The 19,577-nt window shown below is 31.5% G+C and overlaps 1 protein-coding gene across 2 annotated transcripts in view; it reads left to right on the top strand.

Moving 5' to 3' along the window:
• Nucleotides 1–19,577, top strand: part of LOC149478932 (uncharacterized) — a 66,744-nt gene that overhangs the window by 34,498 nt on the left and 12,669 nt on the right. For both annotated transcript variants that reach the window (XM_089708726.1, XM_089708725.1), the window contains exons 3-4: nt 9,764–9,955; nt 10,318–10,499. In XM_089708726.1, the coding sequence (XP_089564852.1) occupies nt 9,791–9,955; nt 10,318–10,499 (347 nt within the window). In that variant the 5' untranslated portion in view covers nt 9,764–9,790. The remainder of the gene's footprint in view (nt 1–9,763; nt 9,956–10,317; nt 10,500–19,577) is intronic.

Here is a 19,577-nt window from a genome sequence, read left to right as displayed (position 1 = left end):
TGACATTTAACGCTACGTGAATATTCTTACTTAACTTTTTCTACTTTGACTTAGTTTTAATTGATATTTCAAGTAATTCACAAACAATAGAAACAAAAAACGGCCAAGTGCGAGTTGGAGTCCTAAAAAACCTATTTTTTATTATGTTTGTAACTAAAAATTTACACTTTTAGCAATTTTTCCTTATCTGTGTTATAAAGACGTTGCTATTTTCCAAGTAGAAGTAAACTATATAGCAGTTTATAGTAGACTGTATACACTGCAAGCATCCTGTGTGTTTTTTTATTCCCTTGCGAATATTTAATTTTGCGGAAATTTGCAGTATTAACGGATGTAGGTATCTTTTGATTGCGTTGCGTTATAAGTTTGATTTTTTTACAGCCCCAAGGGTTCTTAATCTTGAGTATCCAATATAAATTTCAGATTGATACCTCCACGCGTTCCAAAAAAAACGTCTTAACAGACAAACGGTCAACAAAGTGATCCTATAAAGGTTCTGTTTTTTCCTTTTGAGGTTCGGAGCCCTAAAAATCTACCAATATTTATGTTAAAAGTACTAATTATAGTAAAATTAAAAACCAAAGTCTCGAATGAAAGTCTCATCTGAGTTTTCATAAGAGCCCCTTGACATTTTTATAATGTTATTAAGTATATTAATTAACTTTTATGTTATTATGAGGTAATTTTACTTCACAGTAATATACGTATACGTATTTATCTGATAAATATAAAAAGCTATGCCCTGAAAGCATCAAAATCAATAATTAAAATAAAATAAGATCTTTTTTAATAAAATTATTAGTAGTTTGTTTCAATAGCTCTTTTCTTTGCTACTTTTTCTTAAATGTTTCTTCCCTAGTCAAATTCAGGTTCTTTTAGAGTGGCGCATGATGTTTTAAACTGAAATATAAAATAGAAATGCTTATACCAATAGCAATCAAGATAAAAGTTCTCAAAAACGACAGAATCATCAGTACTATGGGGTCGCGTCAGTCCTCTGGCACGATATCTGACAAAGGACTGATGCCAGCGGATTGATGAAAAGGGACTTAATATGAGGTTATAATCACAAATTATGTTTTTTTGCCTAATTTCTAATATCAACAAACTATATTTTTACAAATCATAGTTAACCATTTATAAATGAAAATAAAAATCGGATTAACAATAAAATAACGACTCACCATAGGACTGAAATGTTGACTGGCGCAGCAAGATTTTAGAGGACAAACACAACCCTAGCGCTGGTACAGTTATGACGGCCGTCAAAATATGCGGTGCACAAGTAACTTCATTACCGACATTAATACTTAGACAGGGATTTGACCTCGACTTGGTGATATTTAGCGAGAATTTCGAATTTAAAAAACACACAACGGACTGACTAGTGAAAACGATGACAAAGTTTAATTTTATTTTTTAAATAAAATGGAAAACATTGCGTTATGAAATTTGTAGTATATAATACTATGTACATCAAAGATTGTAGTGTTTTTGTAAGTTTTCTTAAATCGATGATAATGTTTAAACGATAGTCACTTGATTGTTGGTTTTCGGAGTTGTGACATGCCAAAGTACTGACATTTGAGGTATTAATTTATTTTTTTTATTCATTTGTATTTTAAATAAAGAAGTGAAATTGAGTGACCAAATAAAGGACGCTTCATTGTTTTAAAATAGATTGTTATTTGAATAAAATATAATAAGACTTTGTTTAAATTGGCTGATGACATCGAGTTACCCCATTTTTGTATAATCACCCAAATATATTTAGTAAATGGAGAAATAGCTGGTCGGCTTTGTTGCGATTTTGCCGTTAAATATGTCTATATATCCTGTAGGAAAACTACAATTTAAAGTTACTGTTAAGCGAATTATAAAAAAACTAGCGGTCCGCCCCGGCTTCGCCCGTGGTACATATTTCGCAATAAAAGGTAGCCTATGTTCTTCCTCAGGGTCTAAAGATTATCTGTGCCAAATTTCATCAAAATCGGTCCAGTAGTTTATGCGTGAAAACCATACATACATACATACATACATACAAACCTTTCCTCTTTATAATATTAGTATAGATATATAGTTAGATATTCATACCCATTTATTTTACTTAAATCCATCTAGTTTTATAGATGTGAAAGGCTAATGAAATATAACACATGTGCATAATATTGGTGCAATCAAACATTTTTATCTCATTTTATAATTTAAACTAAACCGAGATTGTGTTATTCAGAATTGCAAAGCATTTCAAATAATTCTTATGTAGGTATTACATATATCTACATAATATCATAAATTATATGATATCGTCATACAAAAATATGTAAAAGAATCCATTTGTTTCTTACAATTAACGTACCTAAATAATAACTGATTATGTACGTAATATACGGCCTTATCAATTTTCGCAATTTCTCACCTGCCTCTCGACTCTTGCCTGCATTCCATGCTTACATAAACTCATTTATACGTTAAACATACGAAGAAATATACTCAGAATCTTCTCAGTAAATTATGCAATGCTTGTTACAAGAACGGATATCGACATTTACCGAAAAGGTGCAACGCAAAGCAAAAAATTGCATGTCGTGCACCTACTTTAAGAATAACGATATATTATATATTTTTTCTTTTGCTCATTTAAAACTCTATATTTTTAATCATTTTAATCACACGACCTAATTGTATAAGGTAATATTATTAATTAGATTTATTTAGAATCTTAACACATCGAAACATACTCATGCATTCGTTATCTGCTTAAAAAATTAGGATACATCAAGCAAGTTGCAATATATAATATGCAACACAATATGGTAATACTTAAATTTAGTAACAGTTTTGCGGCAAACGTTTTACTCAAATTACTCAACCATCTTTTCTAAAGATATAATGAGAAGAGCTTGCAATGCAAATCACACGTAATAAATAATAATGCATTTATGTCATCACTTCAACAGTTTTATGTCACAAAAGAAAAGATTGCCAAAAACTTGCCAAAAACAGAACCATAAAAGAAACCATTTGGTTTGACATCCAAACGAAAAAAAGATTCCAATTTCAAACCAAATCCACAGATACCTACAGATAATTTCTTATATTATTATTTTTATTAAAAATGCAACTATGCTACTATTAAATGTTATCCAAATGTACACAATGTAGAGAAAATGCATAATGAATATGATCGCATGATTTGAAGTTAATTGTCACAAGTTTCCCGCTAGTTTCCTACTTTCATTTAGCGCTAAATCGAACAAAAACGCAACTCGCTCGACTGAGACGAACATAAAATTTGTGAGCAAAAAAATGCACAGAAATATAAATTTCTTCTAGCACCGGGTGATCCGCCTTTGAAAGTTCTAGTAAAATCATCTACTTTTTAATGAAAATATGAAATGGACGGTTACAAGTTCTTTTTGTATTATTCATTGCAGTCGCGACGAAATTTTATCCGGTATTTATATTGAAATGTTTATGGAAATTGTTTTTATTGAAATTCGTACTATACCTAAGTACGTAGCTACAAATTGATTTGAATGTCGATTACGGTAATATTTTATCTGTATCAAATGGCGCCATTTACTGTTCTGAAATTGAAATTAAAACGTCAAAGTTAATTCAATCAGTTAGATATAGGCCGTTAGATATTAATTATTAAAATCTAGCTGACATTCCAATATTAAAGAACAGCGATTCTGAACCATATATAACAGTAAAATTAATACTCGTTCTTGTGTGTAACTTGTAAATATAAATTGAATTCAAACAAACATACACAGTTCCGCATCTAATTTTAACCCATAAAATATTTCATAGCATTATGTCCTCTATGGTTATGTGATAAAAACTATAATTGGAGGAGAGGTTTTACCCATGCTCTGTACATACCATGGTGTTAAAGAACAATGAGCTATTATGCAGTGCGGACGGAAGACAGACGAACCAACTTGGGACTTAACTGACAATAGAAACATCCTATGGTTTTATATTATTCGCTACAATTGAAATATAACCTGTTAACATTTGATTGTTATCAAGGTAATTTGGTTTGTATTGTATGAAAATAATTTTAGTGGTGAATCATCGAAACTGTGTAGGTTTTTTATCGTTTAAATTTAACTTGTATGTGTATATGAATTGTGTAAAAAAAAAACATTTAAAATATCTTCTCGAAATTCGTAATAAGGTAGGTACATCATCTCATACGAATATCCATCTTCTAAAACTAAATCAAATTTGCAGTTTTACTACCGCGTACCTAACCTAGTTGGTAATAAATAATAACTGATTATGAGCATTTGATGCAGTTATGCTATAAAGATTAATCATTTTATATTTTCAACACTTTATCGATATTACGTATAAATGAACCAGCATACAATTGAGTAACTTTAATGATGTAGGTATATCAAACATCTCCGAGTTTTCCGCTTAACGAAGCGTACGAATTTATCTAATAGAAATCAGCACGAATATTGTAGGTACTTCCTTATCTATGTATTAAATAACAACTAAGAATTAACCAAGGTTGAATACGTGTTATGTAACATTGCGGTAATAGTAACGGTGACAGTTAATCGTTAATTTGCTCAAACGACATGTTCAAGTAACAGGAATTTTCTAGACATTGCAGAGGGCTCTGTTACAAAGCGTATTGTATGAATGTCTAAAGTAACAACTTTTCACTATAATATGTTTTTCCATGTCTTCTTTTATTTCGTTCTCTGAGAAAAGCATTTTGTTCAGTAAGAAGTTATTAATAGTAAATTTACAATTTAAGAACATGGAAATATTGGAAACATTGGAATAAGTTTTAGTTGAAATTAAATTAATGAAAAATTCAACTAGAAACTTTTTATTAATCTCATTAAAGAAATAATGGCACCATAAACAACAATTAATAAATAGTTCTCAATATTTATTATCTTGTACGTTGACATAAAAAGGGCGGGAAACGTATTGTTTTTTGTTCAACATATCCATCGTAGGTAATAAACAAACCTATTATATCAAATGTACATAATTACATATCAATTATTAATTATCGCCACTTAAATAGACAATTGCAAAACGTTGTTAAAAATTTCAAGGCGAATTAAAACCTATATATGAAGGTTAGGAGTAATTATTTTTAATTATTATTTACATAACGAGGTGGTAGAAAACAACATAACTTTCGTGAAGATAGTATGTGAACCTCCTAACCGAGTGGCCTCGATTTTTGACAATCTACCTTTATTAAGCATTGTTTAGTGAACTTACCTCCACGACTATTGGTTTTAACGACAATGCCTTATTATTCTTTTGAATATTCTTACCAGCATTTTATTTCACAGACACGCGATGAACACTTTTCCTTTCTTTCTATTTCTTAAAGTTGTTGACTGAGTTTTTGAAGTGTTAATTAAGTGTTAATGTAAGGTAAGAGTTTGGTCATCATTATTTATTTTCTAAAGCTTGTAGGTTTTGACCGAACTAATGAAAGGATTAACATTTTGCCTATTGTGACGATAAACTTCAGGATAACCATAGGTAACTTTATAGTTTTAAATTGATTTGATAATATTATACTAATAACAAAATATTGATCACATTAAATCCAATAATTGGTTTCCGTACTCCTGTTTTTCATCAAATGACAAATATAGACCATAAAAAGGAAAAATAAAAAAATAAATAGAGGTGACGATTTGCATTGAAGCCGTGTGAAGATATAATTATAATGATGATAGAATAAAAATAATTGTCCATTGTTTTTCCATAAATAGTGATTGCGCCACAAAAACAATCATATATTGTCATGCGGTTATTAATTAGCATAATATGTTAACATATAATTGTATGGGATTGTTTGGCTGTTTTTTTGGACATCATTAAAATTCCAATGAAATACAATCTTCATGGAAATGACAAATGACACATTTTAAATTGAATTGCAATAATTAAGATACTAGACTACAAGCCCGCATATGAAAAAAATATGGGTCAAATGAACCACCACGGGACATATCTAGTACGAAAGAAGAGCAAAAAATAATAAGATTCATCACTATGCCGTCACTTGTAAGCTGTCCAACTGAGTGCAGATGAGAATTGAAAAGTACAGGTAGACTCGGTAAATTTTGGTCATATATTTTTGTACGGCATTCTTAACCATCGATAGATCCATTAAAAATAATAAGAAACCGCTCAGTGCCGTACAAAAATGTTGGTCCACCAAGTCGGAATTTTTATTTAATTTCCGAGAGTTACCGGGGGTAAATTTGGTCATTTGACCATGTACGGCATCTGTGTCATACTATTGCTATACTGCTTTTAATCCATTATTCCGCAACGCCGTACAAAAATCATGGGGACAAGGGGAAAAAATCGAGAGTTGTAATCCCCTCTCTTTCCCCACTCCAGGGGGTCATTTGACACAACACGAAATAAATTTATTTTTAAAGTATTTTATGCATAGATAATATTTTTTCATGTGCCGTACATTTTCGTTGGTTCAAAGGGGAAAAATCTGAAAAAGAAAAAATCCATATAACGAAATGTTTGCTTTATATTTTGATAATAAAATATAAATATACATTAATATTAAGAAGCTCGAGGTGGTTAATTATCACCTTGGAAAGTCGGAGTCAAGTGGAATGGACTCCGTTAAATTGATGAACTAATAAAAAAGCTATGAACGAAAAGATGTGAATTATATGCAATCAGCCCATGAATACAGGTAAAGTCACAAGCAAATGCTAGTAATATATACATATTCAAAATGTACAAGTAAAGCGCTTTCAAATGATACCAAACACGGCATATTTATCTTAACTTTATTTTTTTACTCTGTATGTTTTGTCCGCTAGAGGGCGCCACATTAGATTTTGTAAAACCCCATATAGCCTTTAGCTAGCTGGTCGCTGGTTATCCAGTGAACAATTCAGACGCTTCTAATGATATGTCATTTGTCGAATTCTGATAAGTAGTTTAGAAGTTACGAGGGAATAGATGAACATACATACATGACCTGTCAAAACCATAACCCTCCTTTTGCTTTGCCGTAGTTGGGTAAAAATATGTTAATGCCGTACTGTATCAAATGGCCATAAAGCACCCGTAAAATTGTAGCTTCCGTCGCTTTCATCAGCCTAAAAGATGTGGTCTGCACAAAAATGTACGGCATCGTTTTTTCCTAATTTATCTATGTTAATACTATTTAAAACAACGAATAAACTGTAGAAAACTATTATATTTCATTAATCTACGATGTTTAAACTTTAACAGAATTTCTGGTTTTGCATTTCTCTATAACTTTTTTTAGAACGGTTTCTTTTGAACGGCAATACTATACAACAATTGAATTTTACAATATCATGTTAAAAAAAAAGTTCGTACCGTACAAAAATATATGACCAAAATTTACCGAGTCTACCTGTACTTTTCAATTCTCATCTGCACTCAGTTGGACAGCTTACAAGTGACGGCATAGTGATGAATCTTATTGTTTTTTGCTCTTCTTTCGTACTAGATATGTCCCGTGGTGGTTCATTTGACCCATATTTTTTTCATATGCGGGCTTGTAGTCTATACGCTTATTTCTTTTCACATAAAAAAACTAAACGAACACGTATTAGGTATGTTTACTTACCTATTTAATATGTACATACAGATACCAATTTTTGTATGCTTACAATTTGCTAAATTGTCACCTTTTTAGTTTTAGTGTCTTACAAACTTCAAATTATGTTCAGCAGTTATATATAGGTACTTGAAAGATATATATCTCTTCCATTCTATATCTCTATTCATTCAAAATCACATTTACAAGTACTTATAGTGGTCGTAGCAACCAGCAGTGAGTTGTTCTTGTATCTAATCTTGTAAGATATGTTAATATTCTTAACATGGAGTTTTTTCAGTACAGTAACGGCATCGAATTCTTATACCGCTCCCAAAACATCTAACGGTTGTCTAAACCGAATGCCTGCGGTTATATTTTTAAATATTATCAAACAGAGGTTATGATTTGATATGTAAAAAATCTCTCATGAACAGATGTATAGTAGGTCAAAACGATTATATTTAATTAAATTACTTAAAGGTAGGCAAGATAAATCAAAGTTTTCAAGCAGTATGAATATAATATGATACATGTTATTTATTGTGTCATAACTGTAAGGTAGGTATTATCAGTCTATGAACACCTATTTTGTCTTCGAGGACTGGACATGAACGTTAAGAAAATTTGTAAAAAAACATAATAAAAAACTGCCTTAAATATAGTTACCTACTACCACAAACAATAAATGCCACTTTCTCATCTTTAAAATCAGTTTATAAGTTTAAATTGCCACAGATTGCTACAAACCGCCCGCTCTCAAAGTACGCTTCGAAAAAACTTAAAAAAAGCTTAATGTGGTACATTCTCCGACTTTTTACGACGATTTGAGAATAAATCATCCCATTAAACGTACTAATATTAAGTTTTTATGGACATAATATGCTATGTTTTTATATCACAACCCAGCAATCGTCGCTCCGCCTTACCGTAATGTAATTTTATCAAATTACGAGCCGACAATATTGCCAAAGTACAGTCGAGTGCGTAACTCTGTTGAAATGTACCTTCGGTGGAAGTAAGAGGGTATCACTTCGTATGAAAGTTTTGTGAATGCGACTGTACATTAGTGTTGAACGCTGCTCAATCTGCGATGATTTTCTGACATGTGAATTTGTTCCGCTATTCAGGTCATTATACCGGTGTTTATGTGATATTTAGTTTGCAATAGAAGTAAATTGGGAAATAAAAATTATTCCATCGGTTATGTAACTTAACTAACCGATAATTTTATAACAGGAGTTTTGAAAGCTTTGCGGATTGAATAAACTTGTATTGTGCTATTCCATGTTCAATAATGAATTTCACAAATTATTATTCGTAAATTTATATGAGACATAACAGAAGAACACACTATAATATTACGTAAACAAGTAAGCGTTCAATTTTAAATTATATAAGATTATCAAACCGATTCAGCGTCTATTTCGATAAATTTTAAGTGGATAACTATGTTTAACCGATGTTTACATAAACAAATATTACCGGCAGTTTCACGCAATAAAATCTACATAACGCCTACAATGCGAAGATATAGTTAACTTAAATAACCGACATTAGGAAACATAATTAAGCGGATTAACATCGCATTGAATTAATGTCAAAATTAGCGGTTTTCAAGTGTTAATTCTCCTCGGCCAATTAAGAAAATAAGTCAAGGCCTGTGAACAGATGTGGTAATAGACGCGTGAGAGAATTCTTAATAACAAATGTATATAAAATATGCACAGACGCCCTTATTTTGCAACTGAGGGCAATATTTACAAACGATTTGTATACCGGCCAGCTAGTTAGAGGTAAATTTGATCACAACGCGTGGGCTGGTTGTTAACAACCTAATATGGCATGCAAACATAGATTCAAGCGGTATGAAAGCAACGTGGAATATCAATACGGCACATTCTTGTTTTTGATGAAATTCCTCGATGATTAGAGCGAATACAGACGTTAATTGTTTACGGATAAATGAAAGTTGAAAGTTATCCAATATGTAATCTTGAATTTGGTATAATCTATGAATACAAATCTGCAAACTTTTTCAATTATCATCTCTATCACACGTGTATAAGAAAAGATTTTGCCGTATCTTTCCGATCAATTAAAATACCCACATTCCGACCAGGTAACACCAAATATTAACAAAACCTCCTTTTGCAGGTGGCCAACAATGACATAACGTTCAAAATGGCGCTACGACTCAAGAAGGACATAAAGAAAGCTTCGTACTACGTGTGGTTCCTCGGTGCGCAGGAGTCGCGCGGTCTGCGCGGGGAGGAGTTCGCGTTACCTGCGATACGCATACTAGAAGAGAGGGCAAGGGATTTGGAACCTTTCAAGGTCACCTTACAGGTAAGTAAGATATTTTTGGAAATAAATTGTGTTTTTACTGCACCCACCTTTGCATGTATTTTATGCACGCTTTTTGTTATACGTGATTTATGACGATACCGAATAAGCTTTTAATGTATCGTGTTTTTTTACGTAAATTATTAAATGTATGTTCTATATATTTTATAACTTTTTAAAAGGAACTTCTCTAGGCTCGTTGAGATTAAAATTTTAAGGTCGCGTCATGGCAATACCGTCACGTCATGAAGTAAAGTGACGATTTTAGTATCTTTGAATCTTGCAAAAGAAGTTTCACTTCTGACATGTGTGCTCATTACACATGCTCCTTTTTACTTCTGTAACAACAATATATTCCTCTGCAGGTGTCACACAAAGGTCTGAAGATCATCCAGAATGTGACGAGCAAGGGCAAGCAGCAGACGATCAAGCACTTCATCCCGCACGGCTCGATCACGAGCGCGGTGGTGCAAGGCGACGTGGTGGCGTGCGTGCTGCTGCTCTACAACCCCATCACCGGCTGCCCTGTGCATGTGCATGCTTACCGGTACGTGTGGGTAGGGCTTTAGGGCATAGACAACGTTCGATCGATTTTTAATTAAGAATTGGGTAGGATTCTCGGTACGTGTGGCTGGAGCATTAGGGCATAGACAACGTTCGTTCGATTTTGAATAATTGTATTTCCAAACTGTTACATATATGTATTTGGTACCGCTGCCACGTCCGTAATGTTAAAATATTTAGTAATTATCTTTACATATTTCTTATCTAGATTGCCAATGCATATTATCTTTGCATAAAAAAGATGCGACTACATTAAAAACGTCTAGTTTTAAAATACTTTATATACCCAAAGCTAAAATAAAACCCGTACATTGTTTATATCACAAGAACCAGTACATACTACGTAATGTCTCACAAAGGGCATTATTCGATATTGCAATAAAGCTTGTCCGCAATGCATGTGAATACAAACCCATGGTATACACATAAGTGATTATATTTCCAAGTGAATGGACAGGAAATTGAAAAGACAATAAAAAGTCGTCTTGATGATCATTGCTATCCATTTCTGTTTCTATTTACATTACATGAGATTGGCTCTATTAATATCTGTTTTTATTTGCAAATGAAATGAGTTATGTGCTTTTTATATGAAACTAGCGGTCCGCCCCGGCTTCGCCCGTGGTACATATTTACGTTTTCTCTACATAAAAACCATCCTCGTACTTCAAGGAATATTATAAAAAAAGAATTATTATTAAATTATTAAAAGGGTCAGCCGTTCTCGAGTTATGCGCTTACCAACACATTTTGCGATTCATTTTTATATGTAAGAAGATAATGCAGTTATAGATGATCGTTGTAAATACGATAACTTTTGATCTTGAAGGAAACATAAATTAAAAGGAATAATAAAAAGCTACTTATTAAACGAAAATAAAATTAATCTCGGAAAAGTAGGTGGTATTTACTTTGACATTTCTTTGTGTGGAATGTTAAAAAAAATAAAATAAAAAGTTTTAAGGATTATTTCGCAAGCCGTATGTCATTGAAGTGTTAAAAATATTGAGTCAGCTTTGACATTTGTTGTGAACACGACCTTTGTTCGATCTTCAGTAATATGCGAAGAATACAATGGATTATCAATATTGGTAACCTCTAGCTTTGAATATGATATTTTAATATGCGCAAATAGGAATCAATTATTATTAATTTAAAAAATGAAATTTATATATTATTCAACTTTAGACTTTTGTTGGTCAGTTAAAAGCTCTCTTGTGTTACAATATACGCATACTTTTGCTTATACGACGTAATAACAATATTTAAATCGATTTCAGCGCTGTTTCAAGTGTAGCTCTACATTTGACGAGATGATTTTTTAAGCTATGAATATTATTATTTCTATATCTGTTTACATCTCTTTTACATATATATTAAACATTCGCAAATACATTCCAACGATAAAAATTAATACTAATTATTAATCAGTTTTTAACATTGCAATATTTGGCCTTAAACACAAAGGTCTCACATTTTCTACAAATTGCCGATATTTTTACCCAAAAAAGATAAATACCGCATTTATTTGTTATGTTATAGAATATATAATTATGGTAATGAATCTTTCATATGAAGGTATGATTACATAATATTGACCTAAAGCAAACCATGTAACATCGGCCTAGGTTCAACAACCTATATTTTATAACTCGCCTCTTAAAGCGTTGTATAATCAATGTATTGATTACTATGATTAAATAACAAACTCGATTGTGACGTAGTATGGTATAAAAAGTAGGTAATTGCCCTCTATTCAATTTTGAGATTGTCCCTTTCTTTGCGAATCTTGTTTGAAATGTAGTTTTTTATGTAAGAAGTAGATAAACGTATGAACCCATGGTAAAGTAGGTACAATCCATAGAATCCAAAAGGCTATTCTCTACATAAAATATAGAGCTCTTAAATATAGAGCGCTAAAATATAGTTTTCAATTTTTGAATAACAAGAACTGCATGAATAAAAATTACAATATTTACCTATATAAAAGTTGTTATTTTACTTCTTTCACTCATCCACATACATTACTCGGAAAATCTAATACGTGATATACAGGGTGTCCCAAAAAGTAGTGATGAACGGAAGCTGGGAGGTAGAGGACGAAGAGGGCTATCCGAATCACCCCCATGTGTGTTATGCGATTTTTTGTATTTTCGGAGTTATTACATTTTTTTCAATTTTTCATCTATCGCCGAGTACGATGATATTTTTATTTATGGTGACGTGAATTATTGCGCTAGATGCTTGATTTTTTTTGTGTGCTAAGCTGAAATATAGGCTAATTCAGTATGGTAACATTTACTATCGTTAGATCTTCGAATGGAATAAAAAAAAGAATTAAATGCCAAGAAAGATAAAATTACCCAGTATGTTCATAACTTCAAGGTTTTCTATTTGGCTTTTAAAAACTTGCTCTATCGATCAGGTAGCTACCCTAAAAATTTCATTTTATTATTCAGAAGGCTTCAATCGAAAAATTGAAATCTAAATGTGGTAAGTGCAAAATTTTTATTAACATGATGATCATTAAAACCAATAAATAGGTGTTTAATTACCAGAATTTTTTTAAAATAGCCCCGCTGTTGCTCAATGCAAGTGCGACATCACCGTAAAAAGTTGTCTTTTAAATGTCTGAATGCTCTTTTATCATTTTTAATGGTTTCTTCTGCTACTATGAATTTCCGGGTTATTTCGTCCAAATTGTGGCATTCTCTCAAGTAGCCGAGGTCTTTTTAGTATCCCCATTGAAACAAATGAATGGGGTTTAGGTCGAGGGACCGTGGAGGCCAGGCTTTAAAGCAGGCGTCACCGGCGCATGCGCAGGCTGCAACGACCAATCCATCTTTCAGGGTATTTTTGCCCTTTAGCCTGGCCTCCACGGTCTCCGGACATAAACCCTATTGATTTTTTTCCGTGGGGATACTACAAAGACGAGAGACTGCCACAATTTGGACGAAATAACCCGGAAATTCATAGTAGCAGAAGAAACCATTAAAAATGATAAAAGAGCATTCAGACATTTAAAAGACAACTTTTTACGGTGATGTCGCACTTGCATTGAGCAACAGCGGGGCTATTTTAAAAAAATTCTGGTAATTAAACACCTATTTATTGGTTTTAGTGATCATCATGTTAATAAAAATTTTGCACTTACCACATTTAGATTTCAATTTTTCGATTGAACCCTTCTGAATAATAAAATGAAATTTTTAGGGTAGCTACCTGATCGATAGAGCAAGTTTTTAAAAGCCAAATGGAAAACCTTTTTTATGTGATTTTATTTTTTTATGGGCCCTTAAATTTATGAGCATACTGGGTAATTTTATCTTTCTTGGCATTTAATTCTTTTTTTATTCCATTTGAAGATCTAACGATAGTAAATGTTACCATACTGAATTGGCCTATCTTTCAGCTTAGCACACAAAAAAAATCAAGTATCTAGCGCAATAATTCACGTCACCATAAATAAAAATTTGATCGTACTCGGCGATAGATGAAAAATTGAAAAAAACGTCATAACTCCGAAAGTACGAAAAATCGCATAACACACATGGGGGTGATTCGGATAGCCCTCTAATTCCTCTACCTCCCAGCTTCAGTATATCACTACTTTTTGGGACACCCTGTATATTTTCTAAGGTCATCTTTGCCTAAAAATACCCATAATAAATTCTAATTGCCTCGAAATTCCTTGCCTCCTTAACAATATAATTAGCAAGCAAATGTTACCCAAACACTTGCCCTTTACCTATAAACGTGGAAAAACAATACAAAATGCATTTATCTGACATTTACCGTATTCAATGCGATGGCGCAAGTAGCGGCCCATCTTCACCTCGAAGGTCAAAAATATGTTACAGTACATCCGCTCTTAGGTAATAGAGTTTAAAGTTCATTCTCCCGTGGCTATTTCACACCTTACATACCTGTTGGAATGAGGCACCTTCGCAATCTTGTATGACGTGTGACATTAAACTAAATTGATGAAGACTATTGTATTGAATATAGCGCTAATTTTAAAATAATAAAAGCATTTTTGTGAATCGATTTCTACAACGTTGACCTTTGTTTTTTATGAATATTGCACAGGTGAAATATTTTTAAGGTGACGTGTCTTCCGAGTTTTTGCTTAAAATAATGTTACAATTTAAGTTTATTATTATAATAAAATAATAATTACCTATATGTTTCTTAGTATAAAAGACTGTCATGAATATAGTAATTATTATTTCCTATCCAACGTGAGAGATAACGGATAGCCAGCCATAAAAATTATAATCTGACTGATTGCCTTGTTGGCACCTAATTAAAAACACACAATTTGTATGCAGTATATTTGAGACGAAGGAAATATTTTCAGACATGTTCTTATTACGCATATTATTTAGAATTTTCCCTTTGTATTCATAAAATAAAAACAAGAATGAAAAAGAAAAACCGACCTCTTTACGAATGACAATTTTTATTTTATTTTAGTAAACCTAAGCTTAAAAAATTAAGTATTATTTGTAGTAGCTTTTGAAATATTAAAGAGTTTACTTCCTATGTGATTGACACTAGAATTCTTCAGTTATTAACGCTGACCTCGGTGAAACTAGTCGAAGGATCAGATTAGAAGCTAGTTTGAAACTATTTAGATATTACTCCTGCCCATACCTGTTCAGTAGCAATGACCGCAAGAGTCGGGTAGAAAGCAAAAATTATGTTGCGATTGTAAATTGAAAATTGTAATCCTGTCCTTCTGGTTCTATGGTATTTACTGAGAAAATTTCTGAGGAATGAAATGAGGAGAAATATGGAGATATTGTATAATAAATCTATATATGGGATAATAGGATAAGAATTACAAGAAATTAGGAATGTTCTGACCCAACAGTTAAGTATCTCTCAAATTTATAATAAAAAGATTCATTTCGCACAAATGAAAATAAATACAAACATGATCGATTGGCTAATTCTGTTTAATTAAACCAAATAACTTAGATATCAAAACATAAAGCAAAGTGAGCGACATGGCTAGTTAGTTTGAAATATTTCCAACACCAGTGTTATAAATTTAAACTTTCTCATCATTTTCAAAAGCAGCAATCTCGTAAATATAGCTCATACTCTTACATGGAGTAAATGAAAATAATTGACCGATTTCTAATTTGTATTGGCTGCGTTTGAATTTGTACAATCTCGCGATCTGATTTCCCTTGCCATCGGAAATTCTGTGCTTATGTGATTATGCTTCATTATACAATACTTACATCTAATAATTGGTTGTATGACCTGGTTTAGATATCGATGTTTTATGAATAATGTTTCGAATTATTACGTTATAACTTCGTACAGATTCGATCGTTAAAATAAGAGAAACAGATTTAATAAGGGAAGGTTAGTAAACTTGTAATTTAAATTAGAATTCAATTAGCCTTTCACGCGCATCTAGATTTTATGTCTTTACCAGTAATTGAAACGTTCATAAATCTATTCTAATATATATTAGAAAAGGCATATTTTCGCAATGAAATTAATTTAGTTGACAACTTTATGAAATGAACTGAATTAAGTTTCCAATATCCATCATAACTATATATAAAACGTGTTTATTTAATAATATTTTCGCAGTTAAATAAATTTAGTTGAAATACTGTATGAAATTAACTGAATTAAGTTTCCAATATCCATCATAACCATATAAAACGTGTTTATTATGCTAATCGACTGTCAAATATTTTACCGTCTCATAGTTAAACTAGTATTTCGTGTAAAGCGAAGGTTCGATCTGTAACCTAGTTTGACATCGTGATTTAGTCGAGATATCATCTGAGGCCTGTAAAGTTCAAGTGAAAATAGTCCTCAATAAGGTAGGATGGAGGACAAATAAATCTATTGCTATAAGTAGAACTTGTTTTTAACAAATACATATAAAATTTTAATTTACAATATAAAATTGCATTGTGGTTTAACAAAAAAGCATAGTTACATATAAAAAGCAGTATAAAAATTGCTATATCATTTTATTTAAATTATAAATACTTAAATTTATCTTTTCCATTGTAATTAAGAACTCACGTGTTTTTATTTTTCTTTTTCATTTAATAATCGTGTTCCTAACCACGAATAAGTAGTATTGTACTAAAGCACGAGCAAATATAACATTTAAATATATAACAATATACAAAACATAACGTAAAACATAGGAAAATTTCAGTTTACTCAAATAATTAACAATTGAAAAGCTCTAAACGAATGACGTTAGCACTTAGTACCTCTGTCCATTGCTTAGCTGTCAAGATGGACATTATCTCGCTTATTTATATTTTAGATACAAACACAAACTAGTTAGCTTTCTAATTATGAGGTGTGTTTATATAGAAGTTTGTAGCGCAGAGGTGAACGCGGCGACCTCGTGAAAAACGTGTGTTCCTTTAATGGTCGATTGTTGATACTTTAGTTTCCTACATTTTTGTTTTCTTTGCTTATTAAATTCTGCGGAAAATAATAGTATAGGTATTTCTTTAGTTATTTTTGTAGGGTACACTGCTTGAAATTCTATTGATATGCATTTAATAGATTATTATTTATTGAACATGCTAACGGGAATATGAAACATTTAATTGTTCTCCAGATTGGCGTGTTGGCAACCAAACAAATTCTTTAGCTCTATATTAGTATGTATGCGTATATTGCGTAATACTGATGTGAAATTTTCGTCTGCCGTCCTTCCGTCTTCATCTTATACAATATCCTAGGATATTTCTATGAATGGTATAAATAATGAATTGTTTTAAATATAATAAAAACGTCAATTATTTCAAACATTCAAATCATCCATAAACCATCACTTTCCTTCCTTGCTAATACTTCGACAAACAAATTGCTTCAACTTTCCCTAATCACCAAAACTAGTCGAGAAATGTAGAAGAATTTACAAATTCCTCAAATCCGTTTCGAGTGCGAAGTATTCTTTATGACAGGTTTTTTAATAATGATTGTATTATAAGTTATAAAAATGTAAACTTTCACTGATCGCGCCCCGCCGGTTTTTCGATGAAAAAAACTTTACGGCACGAAAATAAGATGTTGAAAATATCGAGTTTGAATGGGTGGTGACGGACCATGAAGTGAAATGTGTTTTGACACTTTGGCGTTTGTGTTTTGTCAGCATTTTTGCGCAAGGGTACGGTCTTGGGTTGACTGTGTCAAAATCGCATCTTAATTATTATTATTCTAGATCCTTCTGAATCTCTCACTATTTAGTAATAATTAGTGTTAAATGTTAAGTTGGTTTGTGTACACTTCTTAAAAACGAAAAAAATTCTGCATCGATTGAGGTCAAAATTTTTACACTTTCCTCATTTCTCGTCCATGCAGTAATAACGTGACACAGTGAAGTGTGACACCCAAATGGGATCGGTACCTACAGTAAAATTACAACAAAAATAACAATAAATAAAACATTGAAAAGTTCAAATATTCTCTCTCAGACTCAAACAAATAGAAACAGAAGAGGATAGATGATCATTAAAACAATAAAATGCTGGTCCATAAAAACATGTTAGGGAAATAACATTAATACGTATACGAATAAAATAACAAAACTCAAATATCATAGTAGACAGATCATCAGTGGAATTTCAATGTCTTTTTTACCTTAGTGGTTTTATATACGAAAACATATAACACAGACCTTGACATTAGTTTAATGAAACAGGATTTGCTAAATTGTTCACCTAATTGCTAATATCTAAACAATGAATAAATGTTACTATTATCTAAACAAGTTTTGTGTCAATTAATAATGCACTTGGTGAATCAAATTTGGTTTTATTATTTATTAATATAGTTGCATATAGAATGGTTGTGTGTGATACAATGGTGAGTTTCATAAATATTTTTTATGTTTATTTTTCTATTTGTCTTTATGTATTTGTTTTCGGAAAACAAAAGGAAATACATTAAAGAGTATTCTATAATCTAGAACTTATACATCATGTGTTCTCATAATCTATCTTAACGACACTTTACTTCATGTAAAGCAATAATGAAGCTTTCGTAAGCTTTTTCTTTCGTTTCGCTAGTTTGAGAGAAAATGTTTTATAACATATTTTTGTTAAGTCTCTTGTTAAAGATATTAATTGTTTTAAATTGATTAAAAGTCCAGTCTCTTGCTCTATCTACATACATTATTAGAAAAAGCTACGTTAACTGCGCGAAAGCTCTTTTCGTTTCCATTTATTTTTCTTATATGCCTATTTATTGATATATTTGTACATACAAGAAACTTACCTTGTAGTTTTTTCTGCATTAGTCAAGACGACCTTATCAACACTACTATTAAACTAAGTTATATAAAACACCTTGAATAAATGTCGCTATAACAACTTATTTTTTATAAAAATAATAATTCTGACAAGTTTTTTCATGTTAATATAGAGCTCAATTACCAACACGCAAATAATATAAATGTGAGTGCTTAAATTGGTTTTAAAATATATATTCAAGTTATTTCATAAAACTTAAGTTGAGGTTGAACAACATAATTTAGTACAAAATGATACTACAATTATCAGATGAGCTTCATTTTAACTTTATTTTAAGGCCTATTGTAGCACTCATCATACAAATTTAATTACTTGGTTGGTTAAATATTCAAATATATCGTAGGTATATAAACCTACAAGTTTATATGTATATCCACGCTAAAATAACTCTCACATATTAAACAACTAGCTTTCCGCGCGCATTTTCGCCCGCGTTTTCAAAGAAAAACCCGCATAGTTCTCGTTTCCGTGGGATTTCCGGGATAAAACCTATCCTATGTGTTAATCCAAGTTACCCATATGCATATGTGTGCTAAATTTCATTGTAATCGTTTCAGTAGTATTTGCGTGAAAGAGTAACAAACTCACACATACACATCCTCACAAACTTTCGCATTTATAATATTAGTAGGACAAGAATAGCATGATTAAAAATTATAAATAATCATAAATTATTCGATTTCCACACCAACACGTTCAATGAACATGTACATAAAACGCGATCATACATTACCCGTACGATTCATGTA

The sequence above is a fragment of the Colias philodice genome, chromosome 21 (assembly GCF_061535455.1).
Source record: "Colias philodice isolate Cphi_HAF_F1 chromosome 21, ilColPhil1 Martin Lab GWU primary, whole genome shotgun sequence".
Lineage (NCBI taxonomy): Eukaryota > Metazoa > Arthropoda > Insecta > Lepidoptera > Pieridae > Colias > Colias philodice.
The sequence above is the reverse complement of the archived record's forward strand: the minus strand, read 5'-3'. Positions and strand labels throughout refer to the sequence as shown.